Source organism: Chiroxiphia lanceolata, chromosome 9 (assembly GCF_009829145.1).
Source record: "Chiroxiphia lanceolata isolate bChiLan1 chromosome 9, bChiLan1.pri, whole genome shotgun sequence".
NCBI classification, from domain to species: Eukaryota; Metazoa; Chordata; class Aves; order Passeriformes; family Pipridae; genus Chiroxiphia; species Chiroxiphia lanceolata.
Window position 1 is genome coordinate 2,469,207 of NC_045645.1, and position 21,726 is coordinate 2,490,932.

A 21,726-nucleotide genomic window follows, 5' to 3' on the forward strand; every position below is an offset into this window, starting at 1 on the left:
GTTGCCGTAAAATGGCAATTTCTAGTGAATCTGTGTTGTGCCCATTTTGTGGGGACCAGCTTATTCTTGAAATAAAGAATTAGTACCTCTAACCAATCCAAATGCAGATGAGTGTAGGAGGTGCAGAGTAACTTGGGAATGGGGAGTGTGCTTTGGCTTTGGACCACGTGGCTTGATCAGGGTTTTCTTAACAATTCTTGCAGATGAAGCTTTCCATGGTTGAGTTAGTGCAGGTAAACAAATGTGCAGCTCTTTGTACCTGTCCTCTTTGGGAACTTTTAATGGGCAAAGTACAGTAGTAGATACCACTGGAGCAGGTGGTGAGGACAGAGAATACAGGTGGTAGGGGGAGAAGTGCCTTTATTACGGCTTCTCTCTTCTCTCTCTTTTTCTCTCTCTCTCTCTCTTTTTCTCTCTCTCTCTCTTTTTCTCTCCCCTCTCTCCCCTCTCTCTCTCCCCTCTCTCTCTCCCCTCTCTCTCTCCCCTCTTTCTCTCCCCTCTCTCTCTCCCCTCTCTCTCTCCCCTCTCTCCCCTCTCTCCCCTCTCTCCCCTCCCTCCTTCCCTTTACCATGAGGATGCTGAAGTTTTTGCTTAAGGAGAAGGGTGTTCCATCTGGTAGAAGAGCACTTTGACCTCCCTGCCCGGGTTAGTGTGAGGAAATCACTCCCACTGGGTCAGACAGGATCACTGTGTTAACACCTGGAGGGGAGATGAGCTGCTGCTCTCTTGTCCTTTGCCACTGTGAAAAGCTGCAGAAAACCAGAAATGCTTGTTGGATGCTGACTTCAGACAGGAGATGGACCTCTAGGATTCCTCAGAAGAATGGAATCATAAACAAAGACTCTTAAACAGTGAATGAGAAGAAATGGGACTGACCCATCACACAAGGAGCATTCCTGGGGCTGTTACTGTCCTGATAATAATGCTTTCTCTCTGGGGTTTGGAGAATTTCACTGTGGTTCTCCTACTTTTATTCTTTACTGTCAATATTAATTTCCTTGATGAAAAAAGAATCTTGAGTCCTTGAACTGTACTGTGTAATTGATGGGACTGCATATCCTTATAATAAGACCAAGAGCTACCAGTTGTCAGCTTCATTGATAGGAATTAGAAAAGATGTTTATTATAGAACTTGTGTTTTGTGCAAGTATGTATAATTTAGAGCAGGTAGTTGTAAGAATCAAGAATGATAAAATTAACACAAAATAGATAATTGGGTTTGGCAGTTGGTGCAAGATAAAGCACAAATGCAGCTTACAGTTTTAAATTGGAATCCATATTCTTTTTTTCTTTTTGTATCTGTTATGGACTTAAATCATGAAAGAATTATTCTAAATAGTAATTAAATTTTAAAAATTTTTCAGGTGCAGACTCTGGACAAATATCTGAAGAAACATGGAATTTTCTTCAGTCAATCTATGGTGGAGGTCCAGAGATTATCCTCAGACCACCTGTTCCTCCAGTTGAACCTGATATATTGCAAACAGAGGAGAAGATTGAATTAGAAACTCATGGTCTGTAGCTATGGACAGAAAGATGAACTTGTAAGGAATCCAGCTTCCTTACAAAATGCCCAAAATGCATTCCTAAAAGTTTTATTCTCTTATGTCTGTTGGAGGCACAGCTCCCTGGGCATTACATTAACTGCAGAATAGTAAGTTGAAATATGTATTGCAATTTGTTTAAATAGCAGCTGTTTCTCTGTTTTGGAAGGCATGTGGTTTGTACATTTTGGAACGTTTGCTCAATGGAAAAAAAAAATGTAATTTCTGAATTTATAAATAATCCTGTTACATCCTTAGACTTGAAAAACAGGGACAAACTTTAGAGATGTTCAGTAACCCTTCTGATTCCTGATTGGGCTTCTGATATCTACAAACTTTTGCCTGTCTTAATTGTACAGTCTTGACAAACCTAGGTATATGAGGAGTATATTTTAAATGGACTGTAATCAGTGATAAAGAAAAAGGATTTTCATTTCCTAAATGCTCAGGAAAAAAATTGTCACTTATTTTGCACTGTAAGTGTATGAAATCGGTAGTGTATAACATCCAAATACTTACTGTATTTGAATGGATCAAACATTAGTGTAGACTGAATAATGTTTTAGTCAGCAAATGTCATAACTTATTACCTACTAAATTTTACATCTTATTATAGTCTCCTGTAACTCTATAAACCTGGCTAGTGTCTTTAATAGTATACGTGGCAAAAAAAGATTTAGTCTTCTCTAGGGTAACGTTTGAGAGCATGAAGTGTGAAATGTAAAATTATTATGGACATGAGTGATATAAATTCCAGAAAATTAAGTTGTCTGGTCTCTTGAATTACATTCATAAGCATTTGGATTTGAAGGATTTTATTGTGTTGTTAAAAATTTTCATTGGCATGATGACCTTTAATGTCAGAAGCTGGATAAAATGTATATATTGCAAAATGTTATTGAATTAATTATATTGGAATGCAGAATGGCACTTGCTCGTGGTTTTGCCTGATACTGTTACCAAATAAGCAGCATTATTCAAGACTGAATCAATAAAAAAAAAAAATGAACTGTGGAATAGGTGGGGGGAGCTTTTCTAAATGTTTTTCATTTGTTATATAAATATAAAGGCTTTTGAAGCCATGCTGTGGTGCTGCTCTCACACCCATCCAATTCATTTCTTGACCACTTCATGTTTAGCCAACAATGTTGTCAGTTCTGGCTCCGAAGGGAGAAAACACTGACACAACATTCTTCTGTATAATTTTATAACCAGTATAAAATCACAGTGGTTTGGAACTTTTTGTAAAACACCTAAAGCTGTGCTGGTTTAAAAAACCCACCTGTAGCAGTCCTGGAGAAAGTGTCCTCTGCCCTGAACAGTCAGCAGTAACTTTCTGAGCTTGGCCTGTGGAAAGCTGTTCTAACCTCCCACCTCTGTTTTTTTGTCATAATAGGATGACTGAACTAAACTAGGATTTACACTAGAAGAACTTTAACTAAAGTTTGCTTTGTTTTAAGATTCTCTAAAGCTAAGTAACAACAGAAGAATTTTTGCTACGTGATGTTCTTAATTGGAAACTTGGGAGGTGTTTTCTTGGTTAAAGCACTGTCTGGTGATCAAGTTTATGAATTTATTCAGTGTTTTCATTAATGGTCTGGGTGGTGGAACAGACTGGGCCTGAAAAACGTGCAAGAGAAAATCAGATTGAATGTTTGGGGCATCAGCTTGTCAGGGAATGAAGCAGTTCTGTGCCAGTGGGTATTAAAGCAGATCACACTAAGAGTTAAAACACAGTGATACCAAAACAAAACCTGTTCTGGGTAATAGTAACAAAAGCATCAGATGTGAGGCACAGGAGGTAATTATTCTGCTCTACTTGGTGCTGTGCTTGTTGTGAGGTCTCATCTGTACTCTTCCCCTTTGAATGCTATGTGATGATAAATACAGTTTATTCCTTGAAAAAGGAATTGTTTCCTCGCTTAAAAGATTGCTGAAGATGCCAGACTTCCAATGTGTGATAATCACTGGATAACAGTGGGCAGTTTTTCTGGGATGAGCAGGGATATTTGCCTGGTGCTGGCTTCAGAAAGCCTGTTAGAAATCTAGAAATACTCTGGCAGTTTTGTCAGTCTTTGCCACTGCATGTCTGGGAATCCAGAGTCAAACATCATCTTAAACTGGGATGTTCCAGATCGGTAACAGGACACTTGAGGCCAGCAGAGTTTGATGCTTCTGTCACTGTACAAAAAGGCATCTTCACCCTGCCATGAAAAAAAGCCCTGAGTTTGCAGAGAAGAATAGATGTGTTTGTGTTTGAGACGGTTCCAAAGGGGTGACTGTCTCGCTTTTAGCTCCTTGAGAGCTCTAGAAGGGATTTTGTGTCACAGAAATAGAAGTAGCCTTTTAAAGGAAAGCAGTGTGGGAGAACTCCAGATGGTTGGCTTGTGTGTGCTGGAGGGAAGGCAATAATTCAGGGAACAGGTAAAGGAGGTGTCTTTACTGTGAAAAGCTGTTGTGGCTCGCAGCAAAGAAAGAATGCATCTCAGGAAGAGGCTGTGGAAATTATTTTTTTCCATAAGCCTTTCAGCAGACTATTTGGATTCTTTGTTCATTCGTTTCCAGTTGAGGAAACACAGCAATGTGTTTGGGTGCCAGGGGAAACTGTCATTTCAAGAAGGGAAAGATCCAGCTGAGTCCTTGTTCTAGGTCTGGAAATCCAGATATGAGCTGTTAAAAGCCTGCTGTTCAGCCTGGGAACTTTAATCCTCTCTCCTGGGGAAAACTGCATGGGGGGTGTCAGGGACTTAGCAGCTCCAAGCTTGATTTCTCTAAATTTCTGATTTTTTTTTTTTTTTTTTTTTTGCAAGTGATACAGCTAATTGTTCATCTGAACACCCAACACTGGGGAGAGTGCTTCAGATCCTGTGTGAGGTAAACAGGGTCATTGGAGGGAAAAGGAATAGCAGAACAACTCCTGAAGTACTCAGTAGTAAAATAAGAGAGTTTTGTAATATGTTTCAGAGGTGAGAGCTAAGTAGTCTGTCTGCTTAGTAAAACAAATAAAATCAACCTGCTTGGTAGCTGTAAAATTATCTCATGTTACACTTTTACTGACTCAAAGGCCAAGTCTCTTCCTTTCCTGTCACTAGAACATTAGGAAATGCAGGAAGTTCTGAAGACAAATCTGTGATGCAGATTCATCCTTTAAATTGGGGAGTCCAGAAAGCTGTTTCTGCAAGTATCACCTAAATTAGCCCTGTGTGTGGGGATGCATATATATATATAAATATAAATATGCACATAATCTACTTCTCCAGTCTCTTAATTGAACTGTGGCTGGAGGCACTACAGTAATGGTTTTTGGGGTTATGTTGGAACAGTGACCTTGAGTAGCTACATTTGATAAAGGTTGTTTATTTTTTTTTTTTTTAAATAGATAAATGACACTCAAATGAGTGAGTAGGTCACACCTCTGTAATGGGTGTCACCTTCCTGTCAGTAATGGCCAGGAAAGTCTCTCAGTTAGAGACTTTCAGTCTCTAACACCTGGGTAAGTTAGAGACTTCATACACTGTGCAAAAAGCTGTATCAAGATATGAAAAAGGGCAAAAAAACTATTCTTATTAATTCATATTAGACAGAACCATTTTGATTACTCTGCATATTTTATTTTAATACTATTGTTATTGTCATCTGTTGAGCTGCCTGAATGTAGCAAAAACATGTTTTAAGGTATTCTCCAATACATATTTGACAAAAACTGCTGTAAGGTAGGAGGCACTCCAAACCTGCCAGATGTGAGTGCAGGGGGGAACAGCCACACACAGTTGCTGTTTGAATTCTGCTGCTCTCTCTGGATCCTGTGCCATGACTTGCAAACCTACTGGATGCAGCTGGGTCAGTGGAAGCAAATTTATTTAGGGTTTTTTTACTCATAATGCATTATTTGGATCAAGAAGTTTTCATTTGTGGAGCAAAAGTTCAATAGGCCTGAATTTTTCCTTGTGAAGTCTGATGTAATTTGATGTGCTATGCTAATGCATTATTTAAGAATCCTCCTTCTCAGGTTCAAAACTCACATAGTGGTTGGCTTTTTCCAGCACAATATATCCTAAAAGGATATATTTAGTCCTAAAAGGATATATTTAGTCCTAAAAGGATATATTTAGTCCTAAAAGGACTAAAGTCAACGTTTCCTTCGAATTAGTGTTATAGGTATTTATTTATAATCATAGTGCTAATAGTTGATTTTTTTTTTAATTGATAGATTATCCTGTTATTCATAACCCAAATTTATTTGGAAAAGCAAACCTGAGATTTGGCAAATTTACAGGAACACTTATAGATCATCTGATTAAAGGGGCAAGTGCTTTCTTCATATTTGCCATACAACTATTTTATACTGAACTAAGAAAATTCTGTTGTGTTTATTCCTTTTGAATTCCCTATATACATCTGGCTTAGTGCAGTCTAAGCAGTTTTCTCACTGAAAACCTTTCAGCTCTTCATTTTGCCCAGGAAATGAGTAAAACAACTAGGCTTTTTCATTCTTCCAAACAGATGGCTTTTCTGGCTTCCCTCTATACTTAAGCCATCCAGAGCTGACAATTAATAGCAGGAAGCAAAATAAGACTTTCTGGGTTTCTGAAGTGTCACAAAGAAAGACAAATCACTTTTCAGTGCCATTTCACAGAAATTAATGTGGTTGCAAACAAACTTGCTTTATATTAGCCTTCGAAATCTCAGCAGGTTAGAAAATAGCCTTTTTGCAGTAAAAAAATTTAAAAGCGCTGTTCTCACAGTGGAAAGTGTAACTTGTTTTTGTGATGATTTTTTATGTATATATATATATATATCTGTTTAAAATGCGCCTTGTCTTCAGTGTAGAATGGCTTCAGGCTAGCTTTAAGCCATTCAACAAGGTGACAAGGCTGTTTCTCCATAAAAAACCCAGTGTGAACGTTGCCACATGACAAGATAAAATACATGTTTATAATACATTTAATATTACAAATGATGGCTTACAACTTCAGAGTCGTGGTTTTCATAGAAAGCTGCTATTATTTACTCTCCCACAAAACTTTTGTGTACTCTAAATGTGTGTCAACAAGAACAAGAAGGTCCATTTGTGAGCAGCACATCACTCCTGTGTCCAGTAGGGTTTTTGGGTTGGTAGTGATACAGCTGACACTCAGCGTGCTCATTTAAATACCATCATGAAATGAACTGTCAGTAAAAAATCAAAGTGGTCATGGTAGGAATACACTGGTTATTTATGCTGGTTTTAAGCCTTTATGCAATGCTAGTGAATCTTAAATGGCTTATTTTTCTTACTACTCATTTCTTCAGCAGCATGGGAGGTAAAAAAATAAAGCAGTCACCATCTACAAAGTATTTTCATAATATAAATTAACCTGAGGAGGTTTCATTTCGAGATATGTTCCTCCTTTCTCACTTGGAGCTCACAAAGAATGTGTTACACGTTAAGAGCTTTAGTTAGATACATTTTGGGAATAACTTACCTCAGGAGAAAGTTAAATCTAAAAGTACTTTGTTGAGAAGAATAAAGAGAGCAGAGGAGAGGAGGCATTTGATTCATACGAGTAAGAAAAAACTGAAATTGCCAGCTGTCAAAAATGAAAAATAGCAATTTTTGTCTCATATCTCACAGGACACTGCCAAGAGCTTTTCATTTTCATTGTTCATGCGTAGCTTTGCCCAGAAATGAATATTTTTCTGGATGAATAATTTTGTTCTGTCCAGTGTGCTTTTTTAATGTACATGCTAAAACAAGATGTCCTGGTTACCATGGGGATACACTGCTTTTTCCCCCCCCCCCCCCCACTTCCCCTGGGTGTCTGTTCAAATGCCAAACCCAGATGATCAGAGATGCAGCCCTTGCTCACACGCTGTGAATGCATTTTTGTTCCCACCAATACACACACTTTTCTCTTTGAGACCAGAAGATTACTTTGAGATTTTTCAGTTGTATCAAAGGAAATACACTCACACACACCAAAATGCTAATCAACTGGCAACTCTTAATTCAGTCAGTATTTTCAGTTAAATCTTTAGGCCAGTACTGAGGTTTACACTTTAACTGTAGAAGCAAGAAATAAGACATTTATTGCTGCCCTTGGCCTGTGAAAGGCTGTAACTCCTCACCCCTTTTTTTTTTTTTTTTATAGCTGTGAACTCTTCTTTGAGTGAGCTGTCTTCTGAATAATTTTTAGCAAGGGAAGTGTACTCTCTCTAACTTCATTTGTTTGTAGGGTAATTAATTTGCTTTCCAACCAAGCAGTGTAGTGGAGATAATCTGTCTCTTAAACTGGGTCAGGAGTAATCTGAACTTGATGTGTGACCTTGGCTTTGCACAGTGCAGAGCCTGCTCTGCCTGGGCTCTGTCTGGAGATGTTGAAAAAGAGACAGATCAGGGAGGCACTTCATGGCCTTCTGCTCTGCAAACCTTCTCCAGAACATGGGAAGTTTCCTGGTCACACTTTTAACCTAAATCTGAGAAGTGCCCACCCTCCACTCCAGATCTGAGCCCTGAACAGGGATCTCCCCTTCTCAGACTGGCAGCAGTGCTGGGACCCACTCCTGTATGATGGCAATTAGTTTGAAATCTTATTTAAATCTTTCACATCCTGTATGAGAGGGCCCTAATCACAAGCTAGGCTTGTCTTTAAACAACTTTTCTGATAGGAACAAATGTGCCTAAAGGCTAGGCAGAAATATGCCAGGTATTTATTGATTTATTTTATTTAAACACCTACATCTTACTTGAGAAGTGCTAATTTATGTTCTTCTGGTTTACATTGAACATACTACATGCTGTTGAGTTTGGAGTAACAATGGAGCTCTTTATTGTGCTGTAGAAGCTGAAGGAATATGCAAGGCAGTCAGAACAGTGACAGGGATATTCTGTGACCTGACACGTCTTTATGTAGGTTATACATAATTCAAAGTATTAATGCAGAACACTAATACCTAAGAGTGCTCCAATCAGGTAACAAAGGGATGCTTCTAAAGGAGAAAGGAAAGATAAAAGTGAGTGTTTGGACAGGAGTTCATAACATCTGTCAGGGGTAAAACTCCTTGAGTAAGATAACTGAGTGCGGATGTGAACACTGCAGTCAGGCAGCTGAAGAAACACTGTGCCCATGGAGTTCCAGCTCCCATTCTAATCCCATTTAGTCAAAACTCCTGTTTCACATATGTGGAACGTTCCAGAGACTTCCAGGTTCTTGCTGTTTGCTTGAAGCTGGAGTCAAATGTTACGCACTGGAATAATGATGTGCTCAAAGTAGCAGCAGTGAAGCAAATAAAAATATGGTTTGTTGCAATATCTGAGATAGCAGTGTTTCAGTTTTGAAATATAAAACCTCCCTCAACTAAGAAGAAGAGTATATTCTGAAGAGCAAAGGTGTGCTGCTTTTATGTTTAGTAAATTCCAATCTGGATTTTTTTTTCAACAATGTGCTACAGTCTAGCTAGCATTTCATATCTACCTGGCTTTCAAGCCTCTACTGAAATTAGAAAAAGCCATTTAAATGGGAATGCCTTATATGTGAGGAGTGGTTATACATGGTACTGATTATAGTCTAATTAATTTAATTATTAAAAATAAGTATCACATTACTTCACTGCAACCTCTTGGACCAATTTGGATTAGATTGCTGCTGTTTTAAATATACAGGCATAAAATGCAAATAAACTAATAACTTCTGAAATTTGTTTAGCTTTTGTGATTGGCAGGTTGCTTTTTCACCATGGAACATCACATATTCCAGTAACCAAAATCAACTCTCAGTGATCTGTGTGGGTTGTCAGACTCCTGAATTGTCCAATGTATTATCCTTTCTCAGTCACTGGAGATTCATTCTCTTTAACAAAGAGCTAAAACTTATTTCCCCCTACCTTGTTCCCACCCAGAAGAAACAAACAAACAAACAAAAAATCATAAAACCCAGACATTCTAAATTTGTGGCTGGAGTGGATTTATTTTTAGTAGATATTAGACCAGATGACCAAATACAATTATGTGCAATTTGCCACAATTGCATTTTTTTCAATTATGTGTTTAGTAATATTTTATTATTATTTTTGACATGCTGACTTCCATACTACTGTAAAGTCTTTGTCCAAGTAGTATTTCATGTAGTAAAAATAATATTAAATGCATGCATTTTGTTACCATGGCACTAAATTGGAAATACTGTAAATTTTAATAAAAGTTGTGGCAAAAAGCCTGTAGTCTCTGATGTAAACTGGCTCCTGAAACCACACCTGAGTGAGTCAGTAGAGTGTGTCTTCAGGCAGAATTGTTTTCATTTCGTTAAAGGTTAGACACAAACCAAAATTATTTATCTAAGCGTTTTGCTTCAGGTAAAACAGAGAACACTTTGTTGATTATAATCTTAATGGCATTCTAGTCTTTCTCATATTTGTTCTGTATATATGGTAGCATGAATGGGAAAAAACCCTCAGAGTGTAGGGCTGTGCAGGGAATACAGCAGGCAGAACTGAGAGCGAAACAGAGGAGCTATAACAAAACATGAAGTGATTCTGTGGAAGGATGCATAGCCTATCCAAGCAGAAAATGGTTTAAACTCTGTTAATTTTTTTTTTGTTTCTTTCTGGCTCAACAAAACCTTTCCTTTTGTAACTTTATTTTCTGTAACTATCTACAAGAATGCAAATGCTTTTTTTTTCTATTCAAAAAGACGTAAATACAAGATCCAACGTGCCAACTTAAAAAAAATTTAAAATTACTGAGATGGTAAAATAATTAGAGAGATTTCTGAATGTTGTGCTGAGCCAACTCCCATCCAGTCCAGGATGGTTTGTTGGGTTTGGGCCATGCTGTGGACATTGACCCGACAGACCCTAAACTGGCTTTAGGAAAATTCTCCCTGCCCAGTCCCCGGAGTGATTCCACACAACCAGCCAGGCCAGTCCAGCTTCCCTTGGGCCAGACCAGATAAGTCTCTGGGGCTGAATTCAGCTCTAATCTCCCCTGTCCTGTGTGCCCTGTTTAAGAACCAGGGTAGCTCCAGAGCTGTGGCCAAGGACAGAAGCAGGAACAGCTTGTTAGTGCTGCTCCTGGGGCACGGGGTGAAGAGAGCAGAGCTGCCACAGAACTAACCAGGTGTCCTTAGGAGCAAATTCTCAGTTGCCCTGGGTTCTAACCTTTGTTAATCTTTGGGGGGGTGGGGGTGGGGTAAATAACATATTTGCTCTAGGTTCAGGAGAAGCAATGAAGCAGTTTTATTTGGATAGACAGAAACTGATGTTGCTGCTGAAAGCAGGAACCTTGGTCCTTGCAGTCTTGGGTACTTCTCCACACATGAACGTGAGCTGAGGTTTCAGTGACGTGGAGGGACATAAAATAGCATCTCAGCTCCTGATTTTGTGGAAAGTACTGACTTGGGAGGGGGCTGACCTACTATTTTTCACCTTGTCTCATTATAACTTGCCTAAAAGCTGTCACTAACACCATTATCCCTTGATCAGAATAGGGGGTGGTTCTGTTGTGGTTTGGTTTTTGTGGTTGGTATTTCTTGTTCCCACTACCAGCATTGATGAGGCCAAAGGATTGGTTATTGCCCTATAAATGAGGAATACTCAAGGCTGCCCATAATAAACACAACTACCACTTACTGGTACAAGGTAGATGCTGTAGCACAGAGGAAGCTGTGGCCACGAGAATCAGGAGTATGAATATATAGTTTGGGAAGGGTGTATGAGGAGCAAGGGAGACAACTGGAAGTGGAAATGTGTTGGAGAAGGCAATGTGGTGCTGTAAGTAGGAGCATGTTCTTTTACCCTTAGGAATGATTGAATCCTGCTGTAGGATACTTTGGGGAAGGATTGCACGAATGGGGACATCAGAATGGATGCAGAGCCTCAGCCAGCTTCCAAGCAAGCAGCTTGCTTCAGGTTTAAATGTAAATCTTGGGTGGAGGTCTTATTAAGCCTGCTGGATCTCAGTCCTTACTACACATGGGCTGCTTTTTTCTTTTCTGCCTATTGTTAATTTTCCTCTGCAAGGCCAACAGAGCCGAACTATCCTGTAGACACACAATGGCTGGATTAAATCCAGGGAAAAGAAGGGGGCAAGCAGAGGTAGGGAATATGGAATATCCCTTTCCTTGGCACGAACCATTACCTGAAAGAAACATCACACCATTAACAGTTGCTCTTTGTTACCTTCCCATCACTAGGCATTACTGCTGCTTAGGCAAGAAAGCAGAACATAATATTTAAGTGAATTCAAGGCAAATCCTGGTGCAGGGTGTGGTTAGACCATACAGTTTGACTGGTTCAACGCCGTTGCCAAAACGTTCCTGCTGCCAAAGGAGGATGGGTTCGCTCCTCCCCGTGTCTCACACGCTGCCTCTCCTCAGCCCCGCTGCCTCTCCTCAGCCCCGCTGCCTCTCCTCAGCCCCATGGAGTCTCGCCAGGGCAGGTAATTTGTAGCTGAAAACTAATACACCAGGAACAGCTTCTTGGTGGTTTAGGAAGTCCCTGCTGGTTTACCCTGTGTGTAAGATGAGCACCAGAGCGGGCAGGAGGAGAGACTGTGGGGCAGCGATGGGGAAAAAGCGCTGCCCCTTGGATTCCGCCAGCTCTCGTTGCTCAACCGCACCTTTACAGGGCTGTGGGAATCTGAAAAAAAAACAAACCAACAAACCCACACACCGTCAGAACACCCAGTGAGTGCTGCGTGAGGGGCGCTCAGCCTTGTCTGCAGTGCAATAACACCCTCGGCCGCTGCAGCTGTTCCGCGAAGGGAGCGCATTTCCACATGGATGGCGGGGCCCCGCGGTTCGGCACACGCGGCACCGCCTGTCAAGGGAACAGAAAAAACTCCCTCTCGCGTGGGGTTTCAGTCGTGGCGAATCCGATCACGGGAGAAGACTTCCAAGTCAGCAAGGCGAAAGGGGGAAAAGTGAGAACCGCTTGGGAAAAGTGGGGAAAGCCGCTGAGGTTTTTCTGCGGACTCTGCAGAAGGAGCGTCTGTGAGACCAGACTTGCAATTTGGGCAATTAGGATTTTATTACATCTGCTTTCTTTACGAAAGTATCGATCGGTTGAATTGCCACACAGTCAGTAACTAGCTTTAAAAGCAACAGAAAATATTCTAAGTGTTTTAGCTGAGGATCTTCTAGCAATTTGGAATTTTGTTAATTGCTCCTAGTGGAAAGCTTCTTTGAATTTCATTAGCACTTAGCAGAAAAACTTGAGCCTCTTGCGTTTTTTGGCCACACGAAGCTCTTCCAGATGCATTATAACGGTGGTGAATCAGGAAAAAACCCAGTAGTTAAGGACAGTCAGAGATACACAGCATTTCCTCTGTAGGAGCGGAGGTGGTGAGGAGTAACTTGGTGATCGCACACCGGTGAGAACCAGGCAGCACCAAATCAATTTGAGAGCGCCACCGGTTCCGTTTTACCCGTAACCCAGAGGGCTGGAGTGCCCCACGGAGCCCGTTCCCGAGGCAGCGCCTGAGCCACGGCGGGAGAGAGCGCCGGGAATCGCCCCGGAGCTGCGAACGGCAGGAGCGGCACTGGGGCTGGAGCTGCCCCGCCGAGCCGCGCTGCCCGTGCCCTGCCCAGCACAGCCGCTCTGGAGCTCCCACAGCCGCCCCGTTCCCGTTCCCGCTCCCGCTGAGGGCTCCCCGCCAGGCACCTGCCTCGGCCGCGCCGCGCTCCGCCGGCAGGGGGCGCTGCCGCGCGCGGGCGCCGCCGCAGCGCGGGGGGGAGGGGAAGGAAGCGGAAGGAGCCGCCGCCGCGCCGAGGGGAGCAGGCGCTGTGCGGAGCCGCCGCCGCCGCCGCCGCCGCCTGGTGCGGGCGGCACGGAGGGAGCGGAGCCGCGCGCGGGGCTGCGCGGGCCCGCCGCGCCGGGGAGCGGCCGCCAGGTGAGGGCCCGTCCCGGCGCCGGGGGGGAAGAGAAAAGGGGGGGGCCCGGCCGGCGGCGAGAGCGGCCCCGCGCGGGGAGGGGGAAGGAGGCGGAGGGAGCGCGCGCGCGGGGGAAGCCCCCACGTGACCCGCGCGTGCGGGGAGGAGGCGGCGGCTCGCGCGCCCCGTTCGAATCAGCTGCCGGCCCGCGGCGGCGCCTCGCGCGCGTGCGCGGCGGCCCCGCCTCCCCCCGGGCCCCTGACGTGTGCGCGCGGCCGGCGCGCCCGGGGCACGTGCGCGGCGCCGCCGCCATGTTGGGGCCCGAGCCGCGCGGGCGCCGTGAGCGCGCACCGTGAGCGCGCGCCGGGCCGCCGCGGTGGGGGCGGCGGCGGAGGAGGAGGAGGAGGAAGGCGGGAAGTCTCGCGAGGTCGCGCGGCCCCCGCGGGAGCGGGCGCGGGATGGCGGCGGCGCTGGGTAAATGGAACCGGGCCGGGGGCGGCACCGCGGGAGCCGCCTCCGCCCCCCGCCCCGGCCCTGCCCCGCCTCACCTCACATCACCCCGCGGCCGCCCCCCCTCCCTCCCCGCCCCGCCCCGCGCTCGCCGTGTCCCACCGCTCCCCCTGGCCCTGCCCGCGGCCCGCGCCCGCCCGCCGCGCAGCCCCCGGGTGCCCCTGCCCGCCGAGCCACCCCCGCTGCCCCGGCCCCGGCGCTGCCCCGGCCGTGCCGCGCTGCGGCCTCACGGCGGGGCCCTGCCCCGGCCCCTCGGCCCTGTCCCGCCGTCCTGTCACACCTGCCCCGGGCTGTTCGTCGCCTCTGTGATCGCTCGGTCTGTGCGGGGAGCCCGAGCTGCTCCTGCCCCGCAGGGCCGGCGGGGTTTGGGGGTGCCGAGCTCCAGAGGAGCTGTGTGACATCCCGAGCCTGCTCCCGCTGCGGGCTCTGATACGTGCCCCCTTATCGCCCAAACTCGTCCAATACAGTGCTGTTTTCTCCTGTATTATCGAAAACTGTTCCAGCAGTATCCAAGTGTCCTAGCTCAGCAATATCTCCTTTGTCTCCTAATCCTGATCTCTCTTAAGGGAGAGCATATGGTTCTGCTTCTTCCTTATGGCGTTTTGTGTTCCGTCCCTGATCATCCAGGAACGTTGGCAGTTTGTGTACTCTTGGGGTATTTTAATAATCCAGTCCTAGGCTAACACTAATTTTTTGATGAAAGAATGCGTTCTTTAGGCACTGGAGTTCCAAATTTTATTTTGGAAATACGTTTGCAGTTCCTATTAAACAAACTGTAGTAGCACTTCAGTGGCTGCACCTATGTTTGCGTGTTTTCCATTGGTGTGTTCCTTATGCTGAACTAATGACATAGTGATTGTTTACTGAGGCTTTCCAGCGAAGCTCCAGGTGTACCCTGTGTTTTTACATTAAAACAAACGAACTAACTTGTGCAACCTTTTGAGAACGTGCTTTTTTGGGTGTATTTCTAACCTGTGGTTAGATATTATGCTTCCTCTCCTAGCTGCTCCCAGGATTGGAGATCCAGTAGGGACTGGTATGTTTGGGATCAGCAGAATGTGATTCTTTACATAAGGGGGTGTAACTTTTCAGAAAAGATGTTGACAAGTTATTGTTGTGGTTTGTTTTCAAGTATCTTTTGGATTAATAGTATTTGCTGAATCAAAAGTGGAAGTTTAAGGAAGAAAAATGGTGTGTGTTAAACAGCAGGGAGAAAAATGCATCTCTTTTGAAGTAATGAGTATGTGGTAAAATGTTCAAAAAATAGCTATCAGGTGAAAGTTTTCACCCAATTTGAAGTCACTCATGAAACTTCCCAATGCCTCAGAAGGTCTTAGCAGTTAATTTAGTTTAGCAAGTCGTGCAGAAGCTTAACAACTTTGGTTTCAGGCTTTTTCCAGCGCTGTCATGCTTATCCCATAAAAAAATTCTGTGCCTTGGATTTACAGCGAGGCTTTTTGTGAAGGCCTGTTTCCCAGCACAGCCGTGTGTGTCAGTGAGGAGCACAGCACAGTGACCCTGAGTTGAAATACTGCTCACAGTTGATGTGTCTGGTTGTTTAGTCTAAGGTAGGTGGTTGTTGGAGTTCTCAGTTGTGCCACTGTTAACTGCAGTGACTTGTCCTTTGCCTTGCATACTCCAGGTGTGTAATTACTAAGAGATGGGCTGTGTTAAATAGCTTAGTTACTGAGATATTTAATCATGAACTTCAGTCCTGTGACTGCTCTCATTATTTTTAACATTTCTAGAAAAAGAGAAGTAGCAAGTGGGATTCATTCTCTCGGTGTTGTTGGGGATTTAATGTGCAAAAATAACCAGATCTTTATTTCACAGATTTTGGGAATGTGTCCTAATAAGGGCTTTTGTTCTCCAGCTGAACAGGCTGCCCTGATGTTTATCAGTGTCTCCAGCATACTTGTGTGGTGAAATTACAGTCTGCTGTCCATAGTCTCATCCACAATGAAGGCTTTACTCTCCCAGTATTTCCAGGAGACTTAAAGATTTGTTGGTTGGTTTGTCTGTCTCTGGTTCTAGATCATTCCAGGTGCTTAGGTTGACTTCTGCTCAGTGACAGTTGTGTGGTTGATACAAAGTGGGAAGACTCTGCTCTTCCACCACCTTGTTGCATAAGGGAAATAAGAAATGTTTCTTAGTGTTTCTGAAAGTACTAGGGAAGTTGGAACCAAAGTTTTTGCTGTCTGCCTTACTTCCAATGGTGGGATTTTTCTTGTTGGTTTTTTTTGTTTTGTTTTGGTTTTTTTGTTTATTTTTTGTTTTGTTTTGTTTGTTTGTTTATTTTATTTTATTTTCATTGGCTTTCTTTTGATTTTCCCCAAAATGGAAGTCTTTACATTGTGTGGGAACTGATGACACAGGTCTCTTTGGTCATAAAGAACCAGGTTTTGCAAGAGGTAATTTATTTATTGAGTATTCAGCACTTACTTATATCCACAGATTTACATTGCACTCACAGTTCTGGAAGTGCAGGAGCATCAGACCTATTGTCCCCTTTCTTTTGGGTTGGTTTAAAACCACTTGGATTATTCCAGACAGATATTTGTAGAACTTGTCCTTAAAAACCTTGAAGAAGAAAAATTCTGCCACCTCTGTAGGCGGGAGTGAAGTTGCAGAAAGTGAGAAACTTTCTCACTTCTGTAGGGAGGAAGGTTGTTTTTTTTTTTTTTTTTTTTTTAGTTTCCAAATTAAGTGTTCTCTGCTGGAAATCAAGCTGCTGATGATAAGAACTGGCTCCTGGTAAACTTTGCTCTAACACTTAAGGGTATATTGTTCTAGTTTTAAGAACATTGTAAATATGGTTTCTGGTTCAAAACCTGCTTTGGTTGTAGAAGAACCGTCATGGGAGTTTTAGTTTTCTGAAAACCTTCTTTCTGTTTGAGTAACTCATGAAAGACACTGAAGAAATGTAGAGCTGAACCCTGAATAGTGTGTTCTCTGTATTGGACACTGCTTTTCAAACAAAAAGACTATTAAAAAGATTCCCCTGTGAAGTGCAGCTTTGTAATCAAAATAGTTGGGGTTTGTAGTGTAGTAGGTTGATAATTCGTACAGTTTGTGTTCAAAATTTGTGTATCAGTTAACAGTTTGCATTGAATTACTTTCCCTTATACAGTTTGTTGTATCTTCAGTCAAAGCACTTGGGAGCTTAACTTACCATAACTGTTCTTTAAAGTTACTTCAGTGTTTTGATGCTTATAATGAATTCACTTAAACACAGAAATACAGAGCTCAGCCAGTGCAGTCTCTGCCCTTTGGAAGCCTGCAGAGATCATCCCTCTGATGGCAGAGTTCCTCACTGTGTTGCTTGTTTCAGCAGTTCCATCACCCCATGGTTGGAGTTTTACCTGATACTCCATTTAAATATTTTTGCTTTGCACATTGAGCTGATTGCTTCGTGTCTCGTTGGCTCAGAAGAAAGTTGATTCTCCCCCTAGCAGTGTTTGACATTGCTGGGAGCTGCTCTCCAGTTTTTCTGGGCTGTTGAACTTCATCACAGGATATAGGAATAGGAATGTTGGCAATTGGATTGTCCAGGATTTTAAAAATGGTTTTAGAAGTCCAGATTTAAATACAATACTTAAACACAAATATTTGTTTTGATTAGTGGGTGCACATGTGCCAGACAAAGTATTGGTAAGAAGTGTAAAAGCTGACCTTTTAGAGTATGTGTCAGTAGGATCTTGACAGTCTCTTGTCATGAGAAATAGCTGATTTGTGTGCCTAAAATGGGGTGATTTAACTTTGTTTAAAACACTTTAGTTTTAAAATTTAAAAGTCAAAAAGGAAATGAATGTTCTCAAGAGTTTACCTGTTGGTATGTAAATGGGAACATCCTGCTTTTTGTTGTTGTTGGGTTTGTTTTATTAGTGTGTAGATGTGTGTCCCTGAGATCTGAATTTTTTGGAGTTAGTGGTGTGGGGGGGAGGGGAGTTGTGTGTATTGAAGTGTCTCTGTAGTGTCTCCAGTACAGGAAAGAAACCCAGGGATAACCCAAATTCAGAATTGGAGGAGCTAACAACTGGGTTACTGTGCCACATACAAATAAATTAAAGGGGAGAGTTGGTGGAGCCTCCCCTGGATATTAATGTTTGAAACATTCTCTGCCTGTACAGCAGTGTGGAAGTCAGGCACGTTACCTCCACAGCTGAGGAATCTACAAACACCAGAAATAGAGACTGTCAGAGCAGATTTGCCATGCTGGTTAATCACTTATTAATGAAATGCTTTAAGGACATACAGGGTTGAAGACACAAATGTGAATTGTGCAGGTGTATTCTCTGAATTAATTCCTGTCTAGTCTTTCAGTTTGTGACCTGGGTGATAGAACAAAGCAGATTTACTGACTGCCTGGACAGTTCAAATCTGGGAAGGAACACAAGCATTAGAGTGTGAAATGATCTTGATAAATCTGATGAATGGTCTGAACTCTGTGGGATGCAGTTCAGTAAAGAGAAACACTAAATAATACCTTTGAGTAGCCATAATAAACTTAAATATGAGAAACAATTGGCTGGGCAACACTTCTGCAGACTGTATCACAAAGGGAACACAAAGGAGTTGTGACAGAAAACCAGGAGTTATCCTGGGATATATGACCAGGATTGTTGTTGAGTGTGAGATGGAAATTCTTCTGCAGTACCCAGGGTAAGGCCTCAAATGATGGGCTGTGTCTGTTTTTGTTACTCTGCTTCAAAGAGATTTGAACCAGCTGAAGAGTATTTAGAGAAAAGTTGCAATAATGACCTTTGAGGAAGGACTGAAAGAATTGTCCTTGTTTAGTCTGTAGCAGAGATGGGGAGACATAATAATAGGCTTCAAATATGGTAAAGTTTGCTACAGGGAAGAATATAATAGACTGTTCTCTCTAGGTGGGCTAAGAAATAATAGTCCTAAAGAGTACAAAAGGAGATTTCCATGTCAGGAAAAGCTTTCCAGCTCCAGGAAAGATTATCTATCCAGGCCAGGTAATCATAGGGTTAAAGATCTGAGGGAGGTAATAGGATATCTATTGCTGAAAGCTCTAGAAAAGGTTAAATAACCTCCTTTTAGAGGTGATAGAGGTATAGTTTGTCTGTCCTTAGCATAGGAGGCAGAATGACATGTGAGCATTAAACCTGTCCTCATTTTTAGATTTTTGTACTTTTGCTGGCCATGATATAAAAACCAAACCAAAACAACGTGGTGGAGCAAAAAATATAATTAGTGGATTAACAATTGTAAGATTTAGCTAAAAAAATTTAGCAAATATATTAATTAAAGGGGTTTTTTTAGAAAACATTTATTAAAGTCTTCTGTAATGTAATATCAAAGATAACTTTCATAGGATCTTCCTTGTGGAATTAATACCTTTGACTTGCCTTTATGTGTTTTTAATGATCGAGTGGAAGTAAACTGAGCGAGAGTGAAAGTCTTCCAGAAGACTTTGTCAGAGAGAAGCAAAGCTCAAAAGATTAATTCTAAGGAGCCAGGGAATCAGGTGCATTCCAGGCTCTGCAATAGAGCACATCAGGAAGTCAACTTCACCTTGCTTCTGTAAAATACAGATTACAGTTATTATCCCAGACGTGTATTTTGAGGGATAATCATCACTTGTAAAGTCTTCCTGTTCCTGAAATGTTTGTTATACAAATATAATGTTATTTAAAAGCAGTTTGTGTTCTGTGTATTAGAAACAGATTTCAGTCTTTCGTGGCCATTGCTAAGTGATAGTCACAGTATGGAAAAGCCTGATTAGAAATGTATCCTGTCTGTTACATATGGTAGTTTTAAACAAAATTTCTCCTTTGAGGCTTTTTTTTTGGGGTGATTTAAAAATATTTTATTAAATTGGAAGAGCTAAGCTTGACACAAATGAGTTGTTTTTAGAGATAAAAGTGCTGGACAATTTGATGGAACTGTTTTGAACTAAAATCAGTTTAATTACTTACTCTGCACTTTTTCTGTTCCATATCAACTGCCTCCATTCCATGTGCCCTTGTTCAAGTGTTTCTGGTTTTTGAGATTCGACAGAGCTGCCTTGGGCTTATGGCAAGTGAGGGATAGGCTTTGTGTCACCTGTGTGTGTGCTCTGGAATTAGGGAAAGGTTAAAGTGCTGTCACAATCCCAACGTTTAAGAAGAGTGCAGAGGATTCACAAAGAACAATGCTGTCACTCTACTGTAGCCTGATGGTAATTAGGCTTTTAGTACATTTTTCCATCTCCCCAATTATATGGATTACGCTTTACTTACACTTTCACCTCACAGGGTGTGATGGTTCTGTTTGTTGTAATTGCTGGGAAATTGGGACTAAACCATTGGGAAACAAAGTGTTGGGAACTGAGCGGGCACCGGGTTCAGGTCCTGATGCAGTGTTTGCTTATGTAAATCTAAAAATCAATACAGGAGGAATGCAAACACTGCTCACTGTATTAGAGTGATGTCAGAAAAGGAGCTTGTTCCTTTCCTCTAATAATTTTAAGTCTTGCAGGGATTTTCCTTCTGTGTATCCCTGCAGTACAGAGGCCTTTCTGTAGCACATTCTAAAGGGATCAGGGTCTCTTATGCAGTCAGGGCACAAAGGCTGAAGTCTTAGGCAGAGACAGATGCACCTATTCCCTGAGCTCCACGGGAAGAGCTCAAACTGAGATGCAATTGTCACCCAGAACTGCCTGGAAAAGGCTGGTTTAACCTGGACTTTGGAGCAGGTCATGGAGAGTTGACAGGGCAGTGTCTGAGCAATGACTGACTGAGGACCTGGAGTAGGAATCTGATGGCAACAGATACTGGCGTCTGGTTGCTTGTGGGTTGTTTTTTTTTTCTGTTTCTAATTTACAAGATTTCTTTGACAACTTTAAAATTTGTATTTTATTAATTATTCTAAAATTAGAATTTATTGGTACATGTTTTCCACCCACTTCTTTTCATTTACTTGCATTTTTTATGTCTCTAAAAGTCAGAGTACAACTAACACCGAGTTTTATGGGTTAGGTAGACATGTTTATATTGCTTTTGTTAGTAAGTACTCTACTTGGGACTTGAAAAGATTTGACAGTGTTTCTGTGCCTTACTGTGCTGCCAGCACTGTTCTTTGGGCATTTCCTCAAAAGCTGGACTTCAGGAAAAAGGGACCTAACCAGATGTTCTCAGGTCTTCTCAATCCTCAGCTGGCAACTTTTCTGGTTTTGTTTGGTTTGGGTTTATTTATTTATTTTTCTGTTTTCTCCTGGAAAAATAGGCATAATGAGAAACCGTTACAGCTTATGGTTTGGTTTTGTTTGTTTGTTTGTTTTTTAACCAACGTCCTATTTTTATCAGAATCACGGTGTTTATTGCATCAGTTTTCTGGAAATTCTGCTGTATCCAGTGCATTGTAAAAAGATGAAGAAAGACTGAAAAAAAATCATTATTGGCAGTATCATTGTAGAGGCTGCAGTAGGGCAGTTACTTTTCACATATATATGGATAGTTTTAAATCCATCTGTGAGGAAGTGGTTTCTAACAGAACAAAGTGTAGTTACATCATTTCTCCTAAGTGAGGTCAGCTGAGAATTTTTCTGGATCATATAATTGGGAATCCAGTGCTCCTTTGTTAAGGGGATTCCTAAAATACTTCAGATGAGAAAGGTTCTTCACATATCTGTCATCTGACAGCCAGTGCTGAAAAGGACAATGAGAAACCTTTACTCTTTTATGATGTCCTAGTGCAGATAAAGCTCCCCCACACCTCTTCCACCCCAAACCCAAGTCTTTTTCACATTTCTTTTCTTACTTTACAGTTCGTTTCAAGGCTTTTTAGATTCTAAGGCTTATCTCAGTGTGCTTCTTGAC

General features: G+C 42.3%; 2 protein-coding genes across 8 annotated transcripts in view; both read left to right on the forward strand.

Moving 5' to 3' along the window:
• The window catches only part of USP33 (ubiquitin specific peptidase 33), a 33,677-nt gene extending 31,114 nt beyond the window's left edge, over positions 1–2,563 (forward strand). For all 5 annotated transcript variants that reach the window (XM_032696024.1, XM_032696025.1, XM_032696026.1 and 2 more), the window contains one exon: positions 1,365–2,563. In XM_032696024.1, coding sequence (XP_032551915.1) covers positions 1,365–1,522 — 158 coding nt within the window. In that variant the 3' untranslated portion in view covers positions 1,523–2,563. The remainder of the gene's footprint in view (positions 1–1,364) is intronic.
• Positions 2,564–13,349: 10,786 nt separating this feature from the next.
• The window catches only part of ZZZ3 (zinc finger ZZ-type containing 3), a 52,975-nt gene continuing 44,598 nt past the window's right edge, over positions 13,350–21,726 (forward strand). Inside the window, exon 1 of one of the 3 annotated variants that reach the window (XM_032697182.1) lies at positions 13,350–13,410. The gene's annotated coding sequence lies outside the window, so the exon portion shown is untranslated. Of the gene's footprint in view, positions 13,411–15,353; positions 15,469–21,726 lie in introns of those variants that run through there. The other 2 variants (XM_032697183.1, XM_032697181.1) reach the window with 2 other exon arrangements.